At 35.9% G+C, this 27849-nt stretch overlaps 1 protein-coding gene across 1 annotated transcript; it reads right to left on the bottom strand.

Moving 5' to 3' along the window:
• Window positions 1-3702: 3702 nt before the first annotated feature.
• On the bottom strand, window positions 3703-27402 carry LOC140153539 (excitatory amino acid transporter 3-like). Its single transcript, XM_072176316.1, has 7 exons — window positions 26588-27402; window positions 15269-15311; window positions 12784-13115; window positions 11145-11378; window positions 9929-10123; window positions 9369-9503; window positions 3703-7208 (listed from the first exon to the last, which is right to left on the bottom strand). The coding sequence occupies exons 1-7, from the start codon at window positions 27079-27081 to the stop codon at window positions 7031-7033; spliced, it is 1611 nt and encodes a 536-aa protein (XP_072032417.1). The 5' UTR covers window positions 27082-27402; the 3' UTR covers window positions 3703-7030.
• Window positions 27403-27849: the final 447 nt, after the last annotated feature.

The raw sequence follows: 27849 nt of genomic DNA, 5'->3' as shown, positions 1-27849 counted from the left end.
AGTTGCCCGGGGGCCTACAGAGAGGCGGATACAGGGCTTCAAGTTTTACAGCCTTTGCATCGGGGCTTGAGATTGGAATTTCAATTTCCTTTCTCACTAAGGGCTAAGAGTAAAATTGTACAATTGTGTTTGGGAGTGGCCTTCTCTCCTTTTCCTTGCTATATTCTTCCATTTCTTACATTGTTTATCAAACCTATCTGGGCCAGCATGCATCTTATTAGCCTGCATTGGCTACCCAGGCTTGTGCATTTTTGTTGTATGAGCTTGTAATATGGATTAGCATGTGTCCCTCACCGTGAGGGACACATGCTAATCCATATTACAAGCTCATACAACAAAAACACGGACCAACCTGGGTAAACAAATTTGAAAAATGGGTCAAAATTTTCAGGGTATTTGCCAGTGAAAATAATAATCATGATAATGTACTGTCTATTTCATATGAAAAGATCATTTGAAAAACACATGACAACTTCGTAACGATCACCCCCTGGCAGTCAAGATTAATAGGTAAATTTTCACGGGAAAATTTTCTGGACACGTGACCAATGCGTATCAATGTGAGCGTAACCTCGAGCCTGATCCCTGACCCCCGGCGGTGACCTCGCTATTCAAGTCTTAGTTAATTTGAATTGGAATCGTATTTTTGGCCGCAGTTTCGATAGAAATTCGTGCATTGCAAAATTATTGAAAATTATGCAATCTTAATTTCTTGATTTTCTTCACAATATCATCAAAACGTAATTTCAAATATATTTACCTACGGAAAAAATATTTATCTACGGAAACTCTTGTTATAACATTATCAACTTCCGACAAGTAACTTATTTTGCATCCAAGGAGAAATTCTTCCAATTCAAATACATTGGAAGACCACCCGCTGTGCTCGGGGTCACATTCCATAATGCTAATATGTCTGCGCCCATGGGTGTCACGTGTCCAGAATTTTTCCCGTGAAAATTTTCCTTTTAATCTTGACTGCCTGGTATTGTTGCAATACAAAGTTAATGGGGTTTACAAAAAGAAACTTTGCAGTCAGGAATTGTTCGATCACTCACAAACTTGTAACCGAATCACAGATTGATCATCATCAATTATGCTAGAAAGTTAAATGTTTCATTATCAATTCATAATATCATTATGATAATTTTCGATTGCACGTGCAAGCATTACAATGAAATAAAACTTTTTTATGGTTACATTTTTTGATATTAAACTTTTAATTACTTCATTGATTTAAAAAAAATCATAAACGTTAATGGATTGGTTGAACATAAGGGGAATTTTAACGTTTCTTTATCACATTATAAAATATTATTTTATCATGTATGAAGATAAAACTTCAAAATTAACAATTGCAATTTTTACCATGATTACCATGAAAAAATTACTCACGTTTTATATTTTTATGGTTATATTGACCCCGGGTATGAGATTGTTCTGCTGCTTTTCGTCTTGTATAACGCTTGAAATTGAAAGGTTCAATTGAAAAGAATGCCAAGCATTGACATTTCTATGCATTGTACATGTATTTGGGGGGAATTACGCAGTTATTTGGATTCATGTTATTTAGATAATAATAGTAATAAAACATAATTATGATCAATTATACAAAACAAACGAATTATATTATTATACACACCTCTGGTGTTGCAGACATAATTATTCCGTTTTGTGCATGGAAAATGACCAAACAAAATGTTATGATCACGATGATGAAAGAAGTGTGTCGTATATTCGTAACTCGAAAAAAATCCGACAAATATGCACAGCTTCATTCATATACAGTAAGCAAAAGAATTAAGGTAGCAGTTGTGTTCACCCCTGTATATTCTAAATAAAGACAAATGTGTCAAAATTAAAACAAGCAGCCGATGTCTGTACTTTTTAGCTCTGATTTAAGACCTTATATGTTGAAATTGGTTGAGAATTAAAGAAACGGTAGTCCAAAACCTGATGAAGATACGAAATAAAAAGTTGCATTTTTGTGTTCTAATCAATGAAAGCACGATGCTAGTTTTTCGTGCTAATCAATGAAAGCACAGTGCTAGTTATCTTGTTCACGTATACGCTTTGTGTACAAATCAATAGGGCATGTAATGTGGCAAACTGCAACTTTTATATTTGCATCTTCCTTGGGTTTTTGGATCGTCGTGTCTTTATTTCTTGGACAATGTCAACGAATGAGGTCTTAAATTCGAGCTGAAAGATGCAGCTATTGGCTGTTGGTTTCAATTATGACATGTTTGCCTTTGTTTAGGGTATACAGGGGGTGAACGCAACTGGTACCTTAATTTTTTGGCTTACTGTATATATCTTGTAAAGAGAGCATGGCTGCAGAAGGATGTTTAAATACTTGTTAGCAATTATAAAGGCATAAACCAGGTGATGACAAAGAGGACAGAGTGTCACCATGGTCAACGAGGAAAAGCTTATTTCGGGTAAAATACATTTAAATTAACCATGCATCAAACATAGCTCAAAATGAGAAAGGTAAACGCATTGAAACAAGCTTATGGGCACGTGCCCCTAATCGAAGTGAAAATTTTGAAAAGCCCATTGACATTGCCGAAAAAGGCCAGTACTCCTCAATCAGGCTCGATCTCACAACCCATTATCGAATTACTCACGCTATGCAACTTTGTTAACCTTAGTTCCCCTGTTAATATTTCTTTTAAATTTGGGACCTTATTGCATGAGGCGAAGACATGCTTTGAGCCACTGTTAATGTAATAGTTGAGCTATTGCAGCTTGTAAATGTTATCTAAATTTGGGCTCATGTGTCCTAGATTGACACATAATTTAACTTTGGACCCGGGGGAGGGGGCTTAAGTGTCAAACTGCACGGATAGCACTGGATATGATACTTGTACAGGTAATAATTGTACTGGCAAGGGGGCCCTGTCAGCAACTGCTGAGTGCTGACAGCTTAAATCCGCCACTGCTCCTTCTCATCAAAGGATTAAAGTGTTTCTGTCAACCTGCCAAATACAGTGGAGCAGTACCAAAAGAAGCCTGTTTCCTGGAGAAAGAGTGATTAGTAAAAGAAGCACCATTTTTGGAGAAAGCAGCGCAAGGAGATAAGTGTTTGGAGAAAGCAGCGAAAGGGGATAAGCGATTGGAGAAAGCAGCGCAAGGAGTTACGAGTTTGGAGAAAGCAGCACCATTTTTGTGTGAGGATTTCATTCGCAAGGATATAAATGCAAGTATACAATGGACTTCGCTGAATTTCGTAGGACAAGTGAATAAGGATACATATATATACATCAGCCGTCCAGAACATTGCAAGAACTCTATGAGCACCAACAAGAAGATTGCTGGGTATTAAACTACTGATTAGTTAAAACTGTAATTGTGTGAATATATTGTATGTGCAATTGATGTTATGTACCAATCATATCTTACTTTCAATTAAAGACTTAGATTTTGTTAACTTAATCAAACAGTCTATTCGTGTGATTTTGGCCCTGAGTCAGTACGGCTCGTAACACATTGTGTCTGATGCGTTACTGTTAATCCCCCTCACTCTTGTTGTTCCTAAGCTGCCGTGAACCTCTGATTGGCCCATGTGGTTTTGGTTTTCTTTTATAGTGGCCTAGGTGCCTATATAAGTTCCCTTGACCTGTGTCATTCATTGGGCTATTGTTATAAAAGAAAATTAAACAAACGAAGAAGAAGAAGAAAAAAGAACACGCCTCAAGATTCTGTAATTTGAACTTCAAAATCTTCTTTTATTGAAACACACGACAGTGGAATCTTACAATTTGTACATTATATAAAGCATGATCATAATAATATGACTAAATCGTACAGAAAACGAGCTGGACCCCTTCTAACATTTTCGTGCTATCAAGCTTGTATTGCTAAAGATTGGCTTTCATGATTAGCAATTGCATTTTTAATTTTCAGAAAAAAATTAATTAAATGGGTCATGACATAACTTTACTTGGTTTCTTTCCAAATTCAGGTTCTATGTCCGCTTTTACTTAATCGCTCGAGTTGGGTCACTTTTTGCCATGTCCGCACGAATCAAGTTTGTACCGCGTGTGTGAAGTTTCATGCTTATCGTCAAAGATTTCAGAACAAAAGCAAAGATTCATGTCTTTCTTTCACTTAATTGACATAAGTAAATAATAATATTTATTTCAATTTGATAAATGAAAATACCACTTCAAAAATGCCCTATTGTTTAAAATTACCCATTTTAAGAGCACCGACCAGATGGTAAATTCAACTTAATTCAGTCACTTGCTACACAAAGACACGAAAGTGACCCAACGCCTGTAGACCACGAATTTGATTGAAACCAAGCTTATGTAGTAGCTTAAGAAATTATCTTGTTGACTAATTAAAACTTAATACAATCAATAAATGACATGTTTGCCAAATACTATTTTCTAAATTGCATAAATGTTTTTGTTACAACCTGTATTTCATTTGTAAAATGCTGAAAGTTGTAATGGTATCCCCTTGTATATGGCCATCTCTGTCTATAGCAATATTTTGAACTTTTTAATATTCGATCATTGTCCTTAGATACTTTTATTTATTTGGGTTCATTAAACATAATTTAATGGCAATAATAGCTCCAAATAGAACACAACTTGTTTTTATGACTCACATTCTGCGCCTGAAAAAATAACATGACCAAGATTTTAACGCCACATAATGTATATTCGTATTTTGTGACTGTATATATATATTATCAGAGGATGTTATGTAATTAAAGTGTCCACTTTATAAATCTGAGTAAAACTGAGTATAAAATGCTGATATGATTCATCCAAGCAACACGTCCCATTAATTACATTGACTTTGTCCTGTTCATCAACAAAGTCGTAACATTTATACTGTATTCATTACATGGACATGGCAACTTGCACAAGACCAGAAACGCGTGAACCTCAGGATCGGCCATGTAATGTTCAATCATTAATTTATTTTTTTGGCTGGTGTTTACCCGATTTCCGCGTATTATTTGCCTAATTTCCGCGTATTTATCGCCGAAGCCGGTGAAAATAATACCTGTTGCAAGGGTAATATTTAGGCAACGGTTTTACCACCTGACGTGTAGTCGCAATATTTTTACAGTTCACTAAATTAAATGTGGGGTAAAAACGTGCACAATTTCTTACCCCATAAGTATACACCTGAAAAAAACACCTTTCTCTTTTGCTGTGCAGTGCCTTAAAAATCAAAGCAGAAAGACCCATGAAAAAACCAAAATCACTGGTCATGTAAAAGGGTCCTATATTCGTAATCCTATTTAAATCCTTCACCTGTTTTAACCAGTCAATAGCACATAGGCGTGGTACTATTGACTGATAAAAGAGGTGAACGATTAGGATGAATATAATGTGACCAGTGATTTTGCGTTTTACGCAGGTCATTCTGCTTCGATTTTGTAAGCCACTGTACACGTAATGATCAAGTAAATAACTCACAAATCTTCTCACTTCAGTCAATTATTTATTTGTAAAAGTGTGAAAATATACACACATCGAAAAAATTCTGGCATTTATATACATGATGTATAATAAAAGATTTGGGTACAATTACCGGATTTGGTACAACTTGCTAACTTGCGTCAAGTCCTCGTTAAAGGAGTTTAGGGTTAGGGTTTAGGGCTGCGGTAGGGCAGTCTTGTAATAAGACTAGTAGAAAATATCCTATCTGGGACAACTTGCTGATGCTGGGGGGCACTACATCGTAACATCCTATGACGTCATTCTGTCAATCATAATGATGTCATCAGTGAAGGATATCCTGATTGTAGACAAGATATCATCACAGCATCACCATCTGCTATAGACGCTAGTCGAACTAGTGAAAACGTCCAAGGTGAGCGAAAAATAGTGTAGTGTTGAGTCTTTAATCAAGACTAGTAGAGTTGCACCATATTGGGTAATCGCCTCCCGGAATCGCCTGCAGATTTGTTACAAACACTGGTCGCACACACATATCAAAGTATTACTTTGCTGAAAGGTAGTGACATAATCATTGGCAGCTGTTTAAGTCATGGCTGCTCCCCCTGCTAGAAGAGCATGATCAGTGACAATACTATGCCTGGATGGAATTACTACAGATTACCAAAACTTTACGAAAACCCCGATTTTTGTGTATCTGTTACAAATTGTAAATGCAACACCGTGAATCAAACTAGTATAAATTATTCTAAACTACGGTTGCTTACTAGTACAAGCTGTATCAAAATGATTGGTACCCATCAGTTTGGATGTTTTAATGAAAAGCCAGATCTTCACAAATGCAGTATTGGATCTCCTTCAAAGGACTAGATTGTTACAGTTTGATGACCGATAATAACATTAATATACAAATGAGGTGGATCTTATGCTGTATATTGATGTGGCACACAGTGTCATCGCCCCGATATCTTCATGGCAGAAATCGCCATGGTAGGTTGAATCCACCGCCACGCATGGCCATTTTGTATCGACCTGTTTAAATAGTTTTGAGTCGCATAAGGCTACTGACAATAACCCCGATTAGGCCGGTGACTGACCTCGCGTGTGTGTGAGTCGAGGTCATATTCTTTTAGACTACCTTCACGATTGGCCTATACACTGCGCTATATAATTCGGCACATATAAATCAGAATTATTGTCAGTTTTTGACTCAAGACGCAAGCTTCTATCTCAAGACGCAAGCTAACGACTATCATATCTGTTCAAAATATATATTCAAGTGCAAGGAACCATATCTGGTTTCTTTATACGAAATCATTTACGGGAGATATTCATCATTTTCTACCCCGGTATCCAAAGATTTTCGTCTCATATCAAACTCGTGCATAGGACATTCACGTGTATCGATCCCGGGTATTGATTTTAGTGTCTCTGCAGAGAAAGTAATTATTAGCCAGGCGATGTCGGTGTGTGGCAGTCTTGTCCATATAAATGGAAACTGATGGGTACCAATAATTTTGATACAGCCTGTAGTAGGCTTAAATGCTCGGTAATATAAATTAGTAAATGGATGGAAATTACAATGATGTAAAGCGTTATTCGCTCTACAGTGTTGTATCATCATGTGTATTGTTAATGTTTGGAGTTTGATAACCAATTGAAAATTTGTCATTGTCTTCAAAGGGATCGGGTAGACGCTGTAGTTCATCCTTCGAACGTTCGTATACAATACCAGCACCGATAGAATCGCCCCAGACATTGATGGTTGTTCGGCAACGATCTCTGCAAGGGTAAACAATCAAAACTGTTATTTCAAACGGCAAGGTCCGTATGCACAAACTACTCTAGACTTGGTCTAACTATGGAGATTAATCCTAAGGAGAAGGAACTATTTAAGCATATGAATTCCTTATTCTGTATTATTTTAAATCCTGTTAAGGGCAAAGACATGTGACTTAATATTAAGCTATATTAGATGGCTGCAGTGTAACCCCTAGAATGGGCTAAGAGTAAAGAAGGACAAGAAAACAGTAAAATCGATTCCTCCCTAATTCTAACCTCCATGGCTAGACCAGGTCTAACGTGCCAGGGGTTTGCAGTAAACGCACTTGAAGCTTTCTCCATTACATACTGCAGTTACTGTCCGTTTTCCTATACACAATACACAGTGCTCTTTCCCATTGACGCGTGACCTTTACAAATAGCCCTACGTTAACAGTATGGGGATATGACTAGTTAACGTCGCTGTGTGAAAAATAACCGGCCAATATTAAAAGTACTCTTCTAAAGTTCTAGAAAATATAGTTTTTTAACATGTCCTAAATTTTTAGCTAATTTAGATGTTTGGAAATATTCGTACTTTGGTGTTTTAGTTAATGTTATAGGTAATAGTACATTGCCTAGTTAACGTCGCTGTGTGAAAAATAACCGGCCAATATTAAAAGTACTCTTCTAAAATTCTAGACAATATAGTTTTGTAACATGTCCTAAATTTTTAGCTAATTTAGGTGTTTGGAGAGGGTCGTACTTTTGTGTTTTAGGAAGGACATGTAAACGACAGATAACACCAAAAATATGAAGAAATTATTTCCAAACCGTGTTAAGTCAAAAATCATTATGTTGCTCATTTTCAAGAATGCTGGTTTACAAAAAGTACGCCATTGTCTGATTTCGTGAACAAAGCCACACATAACATTGTTTCCTTTCGTTTCCTTTATAATCGGTTACCCAACTGAAGCTATGAATACCAGCTTTATTGCGATATCGCACATGAAAACAGTCACTTGTGCACAACCAGAGAAGATCCGATTTAATCAGTTGAGCTGTTTCAATGAGTGTTATCTTGGTTTAATAGCTTTTAATGGGGTTAAGTCCTGCAAAGGTCGAGATGAATTCTACTGTAGACATGACTGCATCATGAGCCGGTTAGATCAACGGGAGTTCCCTGTTTAATCCCTTTTGAAATAAGAGGAAATAATGAAAAAAAATCCAAATGTAACAATAGAAGAACTACAGAAATATAATATTAGAGAACAATCTGCATAATATTGAAGTAATTTTATTTTAGTTTTTCTTTATAGCATTTCCTGGTTGATACACCTGTACAGTGTTTCGGTGCCACCTTTGCAATCAACTAACAAAGACCAGTGACCGGCGACACACACTAAATACTTTTTAGATTATGTTAAGGTGGTATTACACCCTCTGATAGATGTTGTGACTAATTTTGCATTTTTCTCAAAAAATAACTACACACTGGTAACAAAAGTTATGTATATTGTAGGGGCAAGGAATCCAATTACTTCACTGAAATTTCAGTGATTCAAGACAAGTGGTTCATTATATATGTTAAGAAATGAGGTACATGCTAGCGGTACCTCTTTTCTTATCATAAATAACATTCCGCTTGTCTTGAGTCACTGAAATTCCAGTGTAGTAACTGGATTCCTTACCCCTATAATATACATAACTTTTGCTACCAGTGTGTTATTACTTTTTGAGAAAAATGCAAAAATGGTCACAAATTTATCAAAGGGTGTAATACCAACTTAACAGGAAAAGAAAAAAAATAAGCGTTTGTGTTGCGATAAGATTGCCAATTTGAACTTTCTGCTTCATTACCTTCTAATACGCTGGCGAAGTGACGTAATAAATCTACCACAGCAATAAGTGAAAACAATTTTGAATATATCGCGCTGAACTACAAGCAGGTTGCACTCATCACCTGTGTATGTCTGCAATCATAGATTGAATACAATACGGGTGCTTTTCAAAGATACTAATCATACAGGTGCGAGTGATTAGCATGATATGGTTCAATGCAAAGGTACCGCGTGAACGTACTAGTGCGCGCGGTATATTCAAAAATTGTCTTTACCTATTGCTATGGTAGTTATTACTTCTGATTATTACTTCGACATTGTAAAATATGAGTATACTTACAGAAACCAATCAATGACTATAATCAATGTAATATCATCAATAGGTAAGCCAACAGCATTCAACACTATTACCATGGTAACCAATCCTGCTTGTGGAACTCCAGCAGCCCCAATACTTGCTAATGTTGCTGTAATGCTGTAAATCAACCCACATGTACATATTTTGGTTAATAGATGATCACATAACTTAGTTTTCATGACAAAATCTTGATCAGTGTTCTCTAAAACATCCAGCGAAAATCATTGCGGACCCTCCCTCGGGTCCGTGGATAACGACTGGCAATGAAGACGATACCATTATTTTATCAAACCACAACACGGACCCTCCGAACTTTGCCTTCCACTTCACATTTTTATGGAAAGTTCTCTTTTACCGATGGGTCAGACGAGTTTTCTATTCACAAATAGTGTTCCGTTTGGTACATTATACGTTTTGGAACGCTTTACAACTATCTATTTTTATTATTTTAAGTTGGTGTTATTATTATCCCTACATCATTTTAATGATATAGTTGTAATAAGGTGATAGGTAAAACTTAATACCATGGATATTTTAATTACCTTATGGTTACAATGTCTTTTGCATCCATATTAAGGCCGTTAACCTGCGCGATGAAAATGGCTGCCACAGCCTCGTACAAAGCTGTGCCGTCCATATTTACCGTAGCACCTATTGGTAAAACAAAACGCGTAACTCTACGGTCGATATTGAGATTTTCTTCAAGACATTGTAATGTGATTGGTAAAGTTGCTGAGCTGGAACGACAGAAAAGGAAGGGTACTGAAAAAGTATTCAAAATAAACAAGACACGAGATTCCGATCTTAGCAGAATACTCATAAAAAAAACCCACCCAAAACAAATGCAAAATATGTCAGTACCGCCAACAAGGGGTGGTGTAAACATGGTAAAGGAACGCATCAGTGACGTATCTGCCAGGGGGCAGGGGAGCAAAGAGATAGAAAGGAGAAGCAAACAAGTAGAGAAGCGCTGCAATGGTAAAAAAATCTATATTTTTATACGAGCAGTAAATTGTAAATTGGACAAGTAAAAATAAAGCAACAATTGAAAGGGCCAACTCAGAAAGAAATGTTGAAAAATGGGGTCGGGAAGGCTGTCTTCAGTACGTTTTAGCTTCGCTCGAAATTTGTTCCAAGGAAAGTTATTCTGGGAGCAAAAGAAGCTATATTTTGCTCCCGGTTACGCGTGATAGGGATGGTCGTGTGATGGAGTAGTAATATTCATACTATTCTTTTGCACATCGGATGCTTCAGTTCTTACACACAAAAACATTTCATTGGAAACCCTCTCACTCGCTTAATTCTAAAAGGTAATCAGGCTTCCTTAGCGTTATTTTATTTATTTTATTTCAAAAACTCTTTTAGAAACTGTTCATTATGCGTGATGCATGCGGTGTGGTCAAGGACGAAACAGATACACCGAGCACTACTAATAACAGATAACAGACCGCGTACAACCACAAGCAGTCATTGCCAGTCAAAGTCTCAGCATCTCCCGATTGGCGTGATTGTTAGACAAGGCACGATCGAACAATCGGCCCTCATGAATATGCGAGAATTCATTTTCACAGCATACAATGCACGGAGACTTTGACTGTTGATATATGGTCTGTAGTAGCCTCTGTGATTGTAGTTCAGTGTTGCCGGCGTACCGTCTGTTTCGCTTACGAGATTGGCTATTGCCACATTGAAAAAAAAGGTGTATCAACTGACTCTTTGTATAAAAAAAAAAGTCTAAGAAAGATAAGTGTGTAGTACCTGGAAGCAGTTGCAAAGGCAGTCATAAGTGCCGGTGCCACGCCAAAAAGATACCTTACAGGGTTCTTGCGAGCGAAAATGAAGAGAATCAAAGGCAGTACAATAAAGGCATGAATAGCCAATCCAGTCATCACAGTGGCAGAATACAAGCCGATTTGCTGAAATGTCTTTTGCCAGTCATCCATCTCTAAAATTTTTCCCATTATCAAGAAGAAGATACCAACTGGTGAAGTCCTGAAAGGTCAAAAACAATATTTTTATTATTATCGTATATGGCAGTCAAACGGCAAACACATATGCAGTTTCCAGCAAATACCGGGTACAAAGCAGTTAACTTAAATGCCGGACTCATTCAGCGATTTGCTCAGATCATTCGGAAAGTCGTAAAAATCATCCAAATTCAGTTTTTGTAACCTTAGTCATGTTAGTAGCATAGATGTATTAACATAGCCTGCTGGTGGTTAAGCCAAAAGTCGTGTATTAAAGACAAAATAAGACATTTTACATTAAGCAGTAATAACTCTTTAAATATAGAGCTGTATATTACGACTCGAGATCAAAGAAGCTTTCACATTATTTCCAACAATTGAAGCGCACCATCAATTTTTCCCACCATTTGTTCATATTCTCGCGGAATTACTGAAAATCCCGTTTAGTGATGAATATGTATGTTTACATGGCTTATCCGTAGCGCTGAAGGTAAGACGCGAATTGTACGTTTATTTATAAGCAAAAACTGTTACGCGAAACAAATGTGTTTAATTGTCAATAACCGATGACGTGTTACATGTTTTTAAGGACATCATTTATCAGAAGTAGTGATATAACAGGATTAATTACCATAGCAATGAGTTTCACTGCACTAGAATTTTCACCTCATGCTGATCACCCGCACCTGTAAGATTAGTGTCTTTAAAAAGCGCAGTATCGTAGTCAATCTATGATTGCGCACATACACATGTGATAAGTGCATCCTGCTTATAGTGCAGGGCAATACATTCAAAAATAGTGGAAACCCATTGACATGAGGTTTTACTAGAAATTTAAAAGCAGCAGTGATCTGACACACATGATGTGTCTTTCTGCTTTTATAACAGTAAATAAACGCCTACCAAAAAGTAATTACCCCCTTTATAACGAGATAAATCTCAAAATTTGTGCATCAAATTTAAAAACTGAAAGAGCAAAAACAAACCCAGTTTAATTCTGCAAATTTTGATACCTCATATGTCTGGATAGCTCAAAATTTGTAGCCATGGTGACTCGATGAATGAAAACGATGCATTTTTAAAAGTGGAATCAAAAAGCTATGCTCAAGTCAGTGTACTATTACATTATATACATGACAGATCAAGGATGACCCGCGGTGACCAGCGACGACCAAGAACTATAGCAACAAAAGCAATATTTTAATGGGTTTAGAGACAACTTTTGAATTGTGGACCTTTTCATTCAAAGGGTCACCATGGCAACAAATTTTGGACCATTAAGACAAAGAGATATCAAAATTTGCAAAACAAAACTGGCTTTCCTTTTGCTAATTTCAGTAATATCTCATAACAAAGGAGGTAATTACTTTTTGGTAGATGTTTAATACAATAGCAGCGTTATCACTAAAGAAGCAAGGATGTGCATTTACCATATAATAAGAGATACAAGACGCATAATAGCCTCCATAAAGGTATCGAAGAAGATTTTTAGTGGCTCTCCCTGTCGCCCCATACGTCCAATAATAGCCCCAAAGAAACAGGAAAACACCACCAATCCAAGCACATTGGTCTTGTCTTCAAAGCCGCCCTCAGACTTATACCGCATCATCGGCATCTTAGTAGTCATCACTGATTCATTTACCAAAGATGTGATTCCATCCTCTGTAGTCATCACCATGGTTACGGTAGCGCCCGTGATGTTTGACATCAACTCTGTAACCATGCCTGGTTCGATTTCATCCGGTACCTGGCGAGTTTTATACTTTATTTTGGAAATAAACAAATAAGATATGTGAAAAATTGTGGAATACTTTATAATAATTGTTGAAGTGGGCTGGTACATTTAAGTTTAGCGCACGTTATATCACCGACATTTATTTATTTATTTATTTATTTATTTATTTATTTTATTTTATTTGTAATTCACGTCACCTCAATGTGTGTGTGAATTCGTAATTTGTGCACTAAATATGCACGAATGAGCCGTAAATTCCATAAATTGTATTCTGGGTTACAGTGTAAAATGTGCATGAAGGTCGTATTCATCGGTATTTCTAGCTGGCGCGACATCTATCTCATGTTGATAGTCAAACACCAATCAATAATCCTATTGTTGAAGAGGATAGTATCCTTCTACCTTAGATGGCTATAGAATTTTTAATAGCTCTGGTCTTTGTTTGCTTTGGCTAAATCCTGTTCAAGTGGTGGGTTGCCAGGCATTGTATGTATAACCAACAATTAACAATGAGAGAACTTTCTTGAACCTCGTTGACTTGGGGATGATTTGAAATGACCGCCAAATATGACCGTTTGATATTTATTGCCAGCAATGTGGAAAAAGAGACACAATAGAAACGAAAAAAAGCTACCATTTTGTTGAAGGAGCAAAGTTCAACAAACCATAACCCGCTTCTGGATATCGTTTGAAGTCAAATAATATACCATTTTAAAGCTTATGATGTATATTTTCTAAACACGAAATAAAACAAAATTGACCGGGGAGGATTTACGGCTCATTCGACGTGTACGGTCGCATATTGAGTCTTCCATTTGTAGACAAAATGCCCATTTTTAACCAAGGATATCAACTTTTTAGATATTCAACTCAGGAATGTTTGCTGGTGATGTTGATTTCTTTTACATTTTCCAAAAGTGGGAGAAAATGTCCCCATTCGGTGACGAGGCATTCAAAGAGTCCAGAAAAGGCAATTATCATCTGTAATCTATCCAAATAAATGCATGAATGATTTCATTTTTCTCAGTCAGTCACTATGATGTGTTTTTCCCTTTAATGATCCATTGTTAATGCAATGAACAGCTGCCCTTCCCTGCCAATTTACGAAATTTTGCACTTTTGATAAGAGCAGTAACCCAACATAAAACGAGAATGTTTAATAATGGTGCCAATTTCGTACAGTTTTTTATTTGAATGTAATAATATTATCACAAACAGTATTATTCATCAAGTTTACTCAGAATTAACGCCGGCTAGTACTCAATGGCTATTTGTTATCATGGTTATGCAAGTCTCACTCGGTCATTAGGCACTAGAATTCGGAGTTAAAATGAGCAATATTGTGAACTACATAAATTTCATCGGCCTAATTATTAAAGCAATCATTTAATTTTTCAGTAAATATCAGAAGATAAACATAATACTTGATAATAGCCCCCGCCCCCCACATATTTTGAAATCCAGGTGTTAAGCTTAGGCGTGAAATATTGTCTATTCTAGCGATGAATTTTCGATTTTGACAGGCCTGAGCTTGGCCCGTTGGGGGTAAACTCTTTAGCTTTTCAAAGTAATAAAGTTCGCTAATGAAATTTATTATAATTTTGACAGAATATCCGTTTTGATTGCACCATTTTCACTTCTGACTGTCAATTTTTCTAAATGTTCAACGCGTGAATATAGCCGTGGATTCATGATTCTACATGCCACAATCGATTTATTTCTGCTGGTTGTATTCGAATTAAAGTACTGAGTTGGACATTTTGGCAGTCGGAATTGAAAAAAAAAAAACATGTGAAGGTGAAAACATGAAATGTATTGAAATAATGAAATATCGCGTAAGTGGCGCGCAAACCAACATGAAATGTATTGAAATATCGCGTAAGTGGGGCGCAAACCAATTTGCAAACGCATTGCCACCACCCTATTTTTTTATCACAAAAAGTTGTCCAACTCCGTAATTTATTATAGATGTAGGCCCATGCTTTTCTTAATTTTTATACGATGAAATGCTTCTTAATATTAATTTTTACACATGCACCGGTCAAGTTAGGAGTCAAAACAATTATTGTACAACTTTCCCCTTTGCAAAAATTATTGTACATAAAACCTTTATAATAGTTTGTACAAGAGATATAGCACCTTAAAATGGTATAGGAACTTTCGGGACACCCTGTACTTACCGATTCAAAACAGGCAGCAACTATATTTGGTGGTACCATGTTCCTGTAAAGGATAAGAAAAACGTGTAAGAAACTAAGACTTTTGTCCCCGGTTTTCGTCTTGACTAACTTACAACCGGGCATATACAGCATAAAGACAGGACAGGATCAGAGGCACGTTGTTCTGTTTGTACAGTCTTGAAAATATTGGAGAAAAATCCTATATAGGCCTACCCGAGCAGTTTTGTTGTACTTAAGGGATCCAAAATGAGCGTTTATCGCGTTTCGACAGTATTTTTGTGGGACATGAGAGCACCTCAGACCTATCAATTGCATTCTGAATACGAAGCATGTCTTTCTGATATCAAATAATTTTCATTTTTTAAAATCACAATATAATACAAATTTTATGACAAATTATAAAAATTTGATATTTTTCAAATTTTGATATATAACAGTCCTCGAAGTAAATTATATAAATCTAATGATATATTCTTAAAGTGTATTTAGCAGGGAGGAAAAGCCGACGGTCAATTGAAAATTTTGACCTTTCATATTGAAAATATGGATTTTTTCCCAAAAAGACCTAATTTTTTTTGTGGTGTTTTGGGAAAAAAATCCATATCTTCAATACGAAAGGTCAAAATTGTCAATTGATCGTCGACTTTTCATCCCACCTACATACACTTTAAGTATAAATCATCAGATTTATAAAGTTTGCTTCAAGTACTGTTAAATATCAAAAATATCAATTTTTAATGATTTGCCATAAAATGTGTATTAAATTGCGAATTTCAAAAAATCAAAATTATTTGATATCAGAATGACATTCTTCATATTCAGAATGCAATTCGATATGTCTGATGTGCTCTAATGTCCCAAAATAAATACTGTCCAAACGTTCATACCCCAGCCCTTAATGATTCCCTTTTTTTTTTTTTTTTTTTTTTTTTTTTGCTAGAGCCAGAGCTCCGGGTTATTATGAGTGTATATGGTCAATTCCAGCCAAAGCGGGCCAAAATTCTCTCTGGGGGCCATTTTGAAAATGTTTTCCTTTTCAATTCTAGACTTATCAAATGAGACGATCATGTCTAGTGAACCATCAGGTGGAAGTGCCATCGGATTGAAAAATAACTTTTCTTGCTAGACCAAATAAAGTGTTAAATGCGCATATGCATGTTACCCACGAATTCAAGCATTGTTCACCTGTTGTACGCCATAAAATTTCACTTTCTTTAATATCTTTCAATATTTTATGTGTGACTCATATACACTAGAAATCGGTGAAGACTTTGAACGTAAAAAAGAATTTTATTACATATATCTACAAAGAAATATTTTGGTTATTACAAATTTTAAGAAAGAACCAGGTGTACAGTTAAGATTGTGTCAATTCTTCGAACTCTTTCCAAAGTGGCTGTCATTGAAAATTACTGTATTATTTCGAAAGATTAGAATAAATGCTTCATATAAATATAAAGTTAGATTTTGTATCTCGTCGCAGGATGAATATCTCGGATGGATTCGTGGGTAACAGCGTCTGGAAAATAGCAATTCCTATTAATTTTTTTAAATAAAAATAAAAATACTTTTCCGTATGTCAATAATTCAGGCTGCAATGGCACTAAAATGAATTTTAATCAAAATACAGACTACATGGAATATTTAGAATGGATCATTATGGCATTTTGGGTATAAAAATTTTGAGAATAATGAAGTTGCCAAATTCAAATAGACAGAGCAAACAATTTTATATTATTATTTTAGTAAAATCATTCCATATTTTCATGCATTAATATTCTATTAACTCGTGTTTGACAGTTCCTATGAACTAAAACACTATCAATACATTGTTAACTATAATTTAAGTAGGGATTCGTGGGTAACCAAAATGTTCGTGGGTAACACATATTTGAAGGTATGTATTGGTAAGCGGCAAAACAGAAAATATTACAGAAGGTTGGAAACCACCATGCGGTTATTCCTCCATTGTGTTTCAATGATTCCCGATTCTCTAACCAATTGCATTTACCCAAAAAATGGTAACTTAGGATAATCAATCAAAACTTCATGATACAGCTTCAGTATACCTTCAAGAGGACGCTATTAAACAGGACTGTTTTGGAACCTATTTCGCATGTTTTCAAAATGTTAAGATGCATAAGAAACATATAATTTACGAGAAAATCCTTGGATTCGTGGGTAACGCCGAATTCGTGGGTAAAGCTATAAGTACTATAGTACCGTTTGGGGTTTGCGTTTCTTAGGTGTATAAACTGTAAGTACGGTCAAAATTATAGCATACCCATGGCTTGAATATGTGCTGATTTAAACTTAAAATAAACAATCTCCTTATTTTTCAAGGTTAGCATCTATTCGGGATTCGTGGGTAACAAAAGTTTAAACCGTCGTAGATTCTTTTTTAAAGCGGTGAAAGTATTTTTACGATTTACAATTTTAAGCGCTTGTCAAACTAAATTCAGTGTCCAAAGTCATTAAATGTTAATTTAAGTTATGGCAATTATATTTGCTGGACTCGTGGGTAACAGTTGATACGTGGGTAACGTCAAATTTGATTTTATGGAATTTTATGGGTAAAACGTATTTGCATAAAATAATCACTTGGACTTCTGAATTATAGAACGAAACTTCGTTTCATGATATAGTCATTTATGGCATATTCACTTAACATTTTTCAGAACGATCATTTTATTTTTGATACGCGGGTCATAGGGCCTGCACTTTGGCTCGACATTTGAAAGGGGTGTGAATTCATTTTTGGATACGCCCCTATTATAATTAGGTAATACCAGAGAGTTGATATTCTTGAGAGGGCACTCTATTCACGTGGCTTCTTTTCCAACGCTAAAAGATCACGAATTTTGGTGGTTTGCAAATGAAAAGTGTCCGCACTATCGATTGATTACGTAACTGTTATGAATAATGTATTAGGTTTTCAATGCAATCGCCTCGACCCATCAATACATATTATCTGTATTTATCAAAGTACTTGGAATAGCAATCTGGTGAGTTCACTGAACTACGCCCTAATACTGATGGAGTTTTAATGGCGTTTAATGGCGCTAATCCTCTCCATACACAGATGAACAAATACAATAGGAGAAGGTCAACACATATGACCTCCTATATGACATGTTATATGAGATGTACAACAACCTGAATATCATAAAGATCAGTGTTCGTTTGTGCATATGAACTGCATATTTACAATACTAAATATTAGTCGTTATATATTATGCCAAATATTGGTATTATGACAACACGGTATATGCATTGTATATAAAACAACTAATAGATCCTGCTATCATGGCGTCAGGTCATTGGTTCATCATATCCCGTATGTTTCTTAAAATTCATTCATATTTGAGACAAATTTCTGTGCCCATTTTATAGGCGTACAGGTGGATCCAGTTTTTTTGGTCATTTTCATTTCTTTTTGATGAAAGAATTAAGGTTTTCCACTGCACGGAGGCCACTATGTGATACTAATTTAATGCTATATTTATAAATTGAATACGTGTTCCGATTGGCTCTATAGCGATTTCACAGAAAAGGTATTTCTAGTACAATGCAGCGTCGGACTCTAGCTGAGAGCGTAGTAGCCTAAGTCATGGACTCCAAGAAAGGCTCTCCATACACAAATGAACAAACACAAAGGAAGGTAGTCTCCTCCGTGACCAGCTTGATTTCGATGGAGCGAAAACAAATTGGCTGCAGAGGAGACAGGTAATTTTGCCATGCAAATGAGGTGAGTGTCAGCCCCCTGGTAATACTCGAACACATTCCCTATATGTATATACATGTACCACATGTAGTAAATCTGTCTGCTTTATCTGTATTGTGCCTTTCTTAAGCAAATAGTTAAACACGATTTCATCAAACATTATAACAATAGCTCTTTTACAGTGTGCAATCATCCCGGGCAATAATTGGGCAATAATAGAGGATGTGCGTGAAATTATTGATTAGCTCCATACAAACCCTCGTTTCATCTTTTCTGTTTCGGGAGCTCTATTGTTCAGGGGGAGTTGGCGGTGGTGTCCTTCACCGTAATCATGGTGCAATGCAGTGCATTCAATCAAACGTTGTCGTCAACCTATTTGATCCTATAGTGCATTTGTTATGTGTGTGAGACGAGCTGTCGCGGTAGATTGCAATAGCTTGTAATCATGCTTTTGTTGAATGAATTTGAGTACTCCGCCATATTTACGGTATGAACGTCATAATCTAGGTGATTATTTGCATTGGATGTCTTGAATACGCTGGCGAAGTTGTGTAATAATTAGATTAATGCTATAACAGTAGGTGAATACAAGTTTTGAATATATCGCGTTGCAAAGCCCCATTCAGTGATCCCGAAAGTGAAAAAAAAAATCAAATTGTTACTTTTATAAAAATTTTTTAATGAAAAAAATGGCAAAAAACCCAAGAAAACGGCAGTATCGACGAAGTTGAAGCCCCATTCAAATAGGCCTACATGTAGCTAATTTATATATACTGTCAGTATATAAATTAAATCAGTTCAATTCACGCCGAGTGTCCTTGACAGGTTTGACTCTGCTTCAGCGGTCATGAAAGAATTCAAAAGATAACCTCTGCCCCAACAATCCCAAGCAATTGTCTGAAAATGCTCTTCGGATGATGATAGTCATGATCAAAAGATTATTACTGACTATATCATTGTACAAAATCTGAATTTTGATGATTTTTACGATCGTCCAGATGAAAAATCACTAAATGGGCCGTTAGTACCCTCCACTCCTTACCCTGGCAAAAAGAAACAAAAAAAAATAAAGAAAAAATTAAATAAAACAAGAAAAAAAGACAAAGAAAAAGAAACAATAAAAGAAAAACAAATATGAAAAGTTCGAACAATATTTGGTTTATAAATTAATGTGACCGTGATGAGGCTTGAACTCACCACCTTCCGATTTAAAGTTCGAAGCGCTCGTGTACCAAATTCTGACGCCTTACCTCTTCTATACTTCTATACTTTTCAAATTCTAAAGTTCAATTTAAAACCCCATTTCCTTTCAATTTTGGTCTTTTCCCGCGATATTTTGATAAAAAGCCGTAGAACGTCGGGTACCATAAACTTGTTTGAATCAATCCATTTAGAGCAATGGGGACGGATGTCACAATGCGGAGAGATAGTATATTTATTCGACCATCCGCATCAGGAAATATTGTCCAGCAAAATATTAGCCAGTATGCCTAATTTGTGTTGAAACCCTACTGTTGAAACACGTTATTATGAACTAAGGTTTTCTAAAATAGGCCCAGCTTATATAAATACATTCCTTGCGTATTTATTTATTTATTTATTTATTTATTTATTTATTTATTTATTTATTTATTTATTTATTTATTTATTTATTTATTTATTTATTTATTTATTTATTTATTTATTATGCGAATGGGTCTGAGAATGGGTCTGAGAAGGTGTAGGCTTATAGGCCTATTAATTATAAAACTACACATTTATTTTCAATTTGTTATTTCGTTTTGTTTGTTGAATACAAACTGAAAAAACTGTGAAACAAAAAACTGTTGTACAAGAAAATATTATTTAAAACAATCAGGTTACAAAAAACAATCCTTGTAAAGTCACTTTATCTGAAAATGTCAAGCGAATGCTGATATTCTTGGGAAGGGTATTAAACAAAACTCAATTTACAATAACATTGTAAACCAGTTGAAATAAGAACGAAATTCATAATTTTAATGTCATTGTTTAGGAAACAAATAATGCTCAGAATAATGTTATGCATAAAACGTAATCGCGCCATGTATAATTTCGTGTAACAAAAACCGGTGGACCATCATCACCTATAGAACCTGTCCAATAACCGGAACGGTATAACAATTGAAATGGCAGGACAGATTGGTGGACAGATTGTTTTGCTAAATTGGATAGGGTCTATGCCCTAAGTTGAGAATGGACCGTCCCACTCGATTTGTAAAAAGGTCGCGAACCCTTTTGGTGGACCCAAGTAACTGCCTAAAATGAGGCAAAATTGAAAAGAAACGGGGTTTTAAATTGAACTTTGGAATTTGAAAAGTATAAATCACGTTAGGTCTGAGGCTGTGCTAACACTTTTCTTTGATGACTTTGGCCACAATTTTTTATTTTTTCAAATATCTTAAAAATTCAAGAATCTAAGCTAATTGAACAGACAGTAATAGACAAGTAATATATATATATATCGTGTGTTTGCGATTTATTCCGTAATCAATAAGTATGATGAACAAACGCATTTCTGGCAGAAGCACTCACAGCGTAGTGGTATTCGATCTCGACTGTTAAATAAAAGGTTGTGGGTTCGAACCCTGGTAGAATTTTAATTGGAATAAATTTGTTTTTCTTTTGTTAAGGGCTGGGGTATGAACGTTTGGACAGTATTTATTGTGGGACATTAGAGCACATCAGACATATCGAATTGCATTCTGAATACGAAGAATGTCATTCTGATATCAAATAATTTTGATTTTTGAAATTCGCAATTTAATACACATTTTATGGCAAATCATTAAAATTGATATTTTTGATATTTAACAGTACTTGAAGTAAACTTCATAAATCTGATGATTTATACTTAAAGTGTAGGCCTATGTAGGTGGGATGAAAAGCCGACGATCAATTGAAAATTTTGACCTTTCGTATTAGGTCAAAATTTTCAATTGACCGTCGGCTTTTCCTCCCTGCTACATACACTTTAAGAATATGTCATTAGATTTATATAATTTACTTCGAAGACTGTTCTATATCAAAAATGTGAAAAATATCACATTTTAATAATTTGTCATAAAATTTGTATTATATCGTGAATTCCAAACAATGAAATTTATTTGATATCAGAAAGACATTCTTCGTATTCAGAATGCGTTTTCTTTGTCTTTTTTTTTTCTTTTCTTGTTTTATTTATTTTTTTCTTTATTTTTCTTTGATTTATATTGCCAGGGTAAGGAGAGTAGGGAACTAAAGGCCCATTCAGTGATTTTTTTGATTATTTTTTTCATCCCGACGATCGTAAAAATCATCAAAATTCAGATTTTGGATACTAGACTGCGGAACTCAGTCTTCAATGATAGTCAGTAATTTTTATATTTTGGACATTATTATGACTATCATTTGAGGACTGAGTTCTTATGATCCGAGGAGCAGTTTCAGATAATTGCCTGGGATTATTGGGGCAGAGGTTATCTTTTGAATTCTTTCATGACCACTGAAGCATAGTCGAACCTGTCAAGGACACTCGGCGTGAATTGAAAGACCATGTCACTCGCCACAAAAGAATGTCAAAGGTCATAAAAGGCCTATGGCTGATTTTGTACGTTTCGTCATTGTCATAGATGTGCTAACATAGCTTGCTAGTGTAGTGGTTCAGCCGAAAGCCGTGTGTCTAAGACAAAAAAAATAATGCATTTACGTGAGTCTGTAATTTATATACCGGTACTGACAGTATATAAATTAGCTACATGTATTTGAATGGGGCTTCAACTTCGTCAATACCGTCGTTTTCCTGTTGTTTTTTTTTGCCATTTGTTTTTCATTAAAAAATTTATACACGTAACAATTTGATTTTTTTTTCACTTTCGCTGGGATCACTGAATGGGACTTTGTAGCGCGGATTATTCAAAACTTGTTTTTACCTACTGCTATATAGTATTAATCCGATTATTACATAACTTTACCAGCGTATTCAAGACATAGGTTATGTAAGGGATAAACTGTACATGGGTATAGGGTATAGAGGCCCTGCATGCTTTTATCGATTGGCTCCAAACAAAGGATTTGAACCGGTGTCCTTCACCGTAATCACGGCGCAGTCCATTCAATCAAATGTCGTCAGTGTGCGAGACGAACGATGTATAAATCTGGAGGTCACATCATCACTTATCATGCTTATTGTAAAAAGTTTGTCCAATGCATATACTGTGTGTATTGTTCCCGGGTATTGTCAATGCAGTCAAGCAAACAGGTATTATATTTTGAAAAGGCCGCTATAGTATATTCACAGGGGTGTCTTGAATGGCCAATCATATGGGACATAATCAAATTGCAGTGACTGCTTCCTTTGTTACCACATGTCAGTCATCTTGTGATTATTGGACCATGTAAACCTGCAAAAAACGAGCCAAAGTGCAGGCCCTATGAACAAAATTATTAGCCAAATTGACTTAATGGCCTCTAGAGTCCACAAACTTTGGTGGAATTCAATCGTTTTACATATGATGAGAGATCATGCAAACGTCTTTCTAACGGTAATAATTTCATTTTGATTGAAGGACATTCAATGACATATATGGTGCTTTATCTTTGAATTCGTGGGTAACGCCAATTCATTTAAGCTATCATAACTTGTCCCCTGGTATGACTTGCTAATATGCACAAAGAGAGCACATTGGACGTGACATGATATGCTCCATCAATAATGTGATTTCCTTTATTAATGACACTTTAAAGTGGAAAGTTAACATAGAGAGAATTTTGTCCCGCTTTCGCTGGAATTGACCATATACTCACTCACCTTTTTGGTATTGCAAAACTGTACAGGCATATTGTGCGATAGGCCTACTCTAGCATGAATTCTCGCATAATGTAACCAAAACTTTGATCTAACCGTCACACATTATAAATTATATTATAATCTTGCTGTAGCACTGTACAGGCATATTGCACAATACTTTGGCATGCATGACATACTGCCAGGATTTTACCCGCGCGCCAAAAGTATTTGGGGATAGACGTTCATGGTCTCACTTTGGTAGCAAACTACATCACAAAACAATATTTCTTGCAGTGACGGTGTTTATACTGAAAAGGACCCAAAATATGAATACTGGCCCGAGTCTTACATGTCTTGAGGAGTGTCGCCCCCGATGTATTTTTTACTTTTTCATCTTTCATTTGACACCACTTGGGTGTCATACCCTCTTGGCATTTCGAGATTATGTCCATTTGGGTTGCTGAGTAAGTAAGTTCGTAAGTAATATAGGCTGAGACCATTTCATAGTCATGACGGTTCAGCAATAATTCCAATGTTACCATTAACCATGTTATTGTAGAATTAGACGCTTTTTGAGTACTTGCAAAAATTGCATATATGCCTACTATAAATAGATCTATTATAGTCTACGTGTCTTTGCCTTTTTCAGGCTAATACATTTCGTATATATGTCCTTTTGCTGAACAGAAATCTTCCCGTGCAGATTTTGCGTTTGAGGAAAACTGCAATTATCAATTTTGACCTTTTAATGTATAATGCTAAGGTGGCTAAGAAAATTTAATTCAAATTAATTCAGTATTCTATTCTATATGACTTGTATGCAGTGTCTGGTTCACTGCTTTCAGTGATTTATCAGGGACATTGTATTAGTGCTATGCATATTTCATGTTATTTTCAGTTCTTTCATGGCCTGGATTTTAAATTACTTAACCAATCGTTCTCAATATGTCAGACTTACGTCCAACGGTACATTGTCTCATATGCTTACATCTAATACTGGTGCCCCCCAGGGTACAGTTTTAGCACCATTCTTATTCACTATTTACACGTCCGATTTTAGATCGAATGACCCTGCATGTCCTGTTATTAAATTTGCGGACGATAGTGCCATGATTGGGCTAATTGCCGATGATGATGATACTGTTTACCAACAACAGCTTGTTCGGTTTGTCAACTACTGTGATGCCAACTACTTAGAGCTAAATGTCTCCAAAACAAAGGAAATGGTTGTTGACTTTAGAACCTCTAAAAGTCGTTCTCCAGGTCCCGTTGTCTTAAAAGGAGGTAACGTAGAGCGTGTGTCATCATACAAGTACCTTGGCATCATGATAGATGACAAGCTGAACTGGCATAAACATGTTGATCACATGGTTAAAAACTGAACTCTCGCATGTATTGTTTCAGGAAACTGAATTTCTTTCATGTTAATTCTCGTATTCTCGCTTTGTTTTATGATTCAGTTGTAGCAAGTGTTTGGCGATATTGTTTACTTTGTTGGGGAGGGAACATTACCATAGGGGACAGACAGAGGGTGGAAAGGGTAATTAAAGAAGCTAGTAGAATCATAGGCTCACCACGACAGGCTTTCGAGACAGTGTATACTGATCTTTTGTTGAAAAAGCTCACCGATGTGATGGAGGATCCCCAACATCCACTCCACCATCGCTTGTCATATCACCATAACTCAAAATCTGGTCGTATGCAACTGCCGCGTGCAAATACAGACAGGTACCTGAACTCATTTGTTCCTCAAGCTATTTTTTATCATAACTTGAAGTACCGTCGTTAATTTATGTTTTCATTCCATTTCTAGGGAGTACCCTTGAATTACATTTTGCTTATAATAACTGTTTTTGTATAATGCTTGTTCTCTATTTAATGTAGTTTTATGATCTCATATGTGCATGTAATTTCCAGAAATGGATTAATAAAGTTTAACTTGACTTGACTTGACTTGACTTGACTTGTTACTGTGCCAATTAAAGACCCATTCAGTGATCCCAGCGCAAGTGTAAAAAAAATTAAATTGTTTATAAATTACTTAAAAGTGAAGGATAAATCATTCCAATTGTCATTTGGTATTTTTGAAATTAAAAATTTGGCAAAATACGGAGAAAACATCAGTATTTACGAAATTTAAGCCATTCAAATACATGTAGCTAATTTATATACATGTAGCCTACTGTCAGTATATTATAAAAGTTCTTATTTTGTCTTAAATACACGGCTTTTGGCTGAACCACTAGCAGGCTATTCTAGTACATCTATGACACTTTGACAAATGTACCAAAATCTGAATTTTGATGATTTTTACGATCGTCCGGATGAGCTAATCACTGAATGGCCTTTACATGTTCACTATTGAGGCAGTATCATTTAGTTATTTGGTTAGAAATTGCGATTTCACTTGTACATCGAAATTGTTTTTTCAGTCTATCTATGTTAGAAAACAAGGGAAGCGGCTTATTACTTGAACATTGTTAGCAAGTTGTTCAAGGTGGTACTACACCCCTCGATAAATTTGTGACTATTTTTGCATTTTTCTCAAAAAAATAATAACACACTGGTAACAAAAGTTATGTATGTTATAGGGGCAAGGAATCCAGTTACTACACTGGAATTTCAGTGACTTAAGACAAGCGGTACGTTTTTTTTGATAAGAAAAGAGGTACCGCTAGAATTATGAGCCACTTGTCTTGAATCAGTGAAGTAATTGGATTTCTTGCCCCCATAATATACATAACTGTTTCCCCGCATCGTACCAAACAACCTCTGAACATCATTTGGAACATTTTGAACAATGTCTTACCTTAGGAGATCTAAGAATGCATCTGCCGTATTCACTTGCTGAGAACTGCCTTCGCGCTGAATGGCATCTTTGTCTGCACCCCTTCCAGGCTGGATAGATGTCACTACAATGATCCCCAAAATAACAGCAATGAAGGTAGTGGTCATGTAGTACAGAACTGCTTTTCCTCCTAGCTTACCGTAAGCATTTTTATCCAGAGAGGCCATGCCCGAGATCAAACTGGTAGTAATGAGAGGAACAATCACCATTTTCAATGCATTCAAAAACAGTGTTCCTGGAAAACTGATGTACTCAACATCTTTTTTGGAAAAGTCCCTGTTGCTTCCGAATTTCACTGCAAACCCGATGATAATGCCAAGTTTCAAAGAAGTCAATAGTAAAATTACCAACAGATTTGCCTTGCAAAACTTCTTAACACCAGAAAGAATCCTTGTCGAACGTTTTGAATTATCTGATGATATGCCTTGATATTGAAGATCGTCATAATCTGCCATTTTGACGACTACTTTGTCACAGATATATTACCAAACTAACTGTACAATACAACTCAGTATAATTTTGTATTCGCAAGGACAGACGCATACATGCGAAGACTAAGGGTCGCTGGTTTCGAATGGAACGTGAACTTGTGCTTGCCGGTTTAATGATAGATATTGACGCATGACTACACAAATTATATACATGATTTTTAGTGCAGATAATTATTGTGGCATATACAGTTGACTTTGAATAAACGTAAAATTAATAAAAATCCCCTAAAGGGTAAAGGTGTCCTATCATACTAGTACTGCACTCAGATTAATCAATGTTCGTGCTACAATTGAGTCAAGGTCAAACAAGCAGCAGAATTGGCCAACCCGGCCTCTCTAATATTCAATCTATATCGTCAAGGTCAAACAAGCAGCAGAATTGGCCAACCCGGCCTCTCTAATATTCAATCTATATCGTACTGAATAGCGCCCTTCCTTCCGTTCTTCCTTCCGTCCTTCAGTCAGAGCAATAATATGAAAAATACGACAGGTGCAAAATCAGTTATGCGAGGCTGGTGATGAGACTACTTCAGTGGACAATCCCTCAACATGGTCTTGAAGCTGTTGAGAGATTGGTACTCCGCTGGATCCATTAGGAGATTATTCCAGTCACGGATGGTACGTATTAAGAAATAGGAGTTAGCAAACCCCACTGAAGAGTTTGTATTGGTGAAGGTTGCATGATGCTAGATGAATGGCCTCTGGTGGATGAAGAATGATGGGTGAGGTACG

This window comes from Amphiura filiformis, chromosome 1, assembly GCF_039555335.1.
Source record: "Amphiura filiformis chromosome 1, Afil_fr2py, whole genome shotgun sequence".
Taxonomy (NCBI): domain Eukaryota; kingdom Metazoa; phylum Echinodermata; class Ophiuroidea; order Amphilepidida; family Amphiuridae; genus Amphiura; species Amphiura filiformis.
Note: the sequence above shows the minus strand (reverse complement) of the source record. Positions and strands in the feature narration are given on the sequence as shown.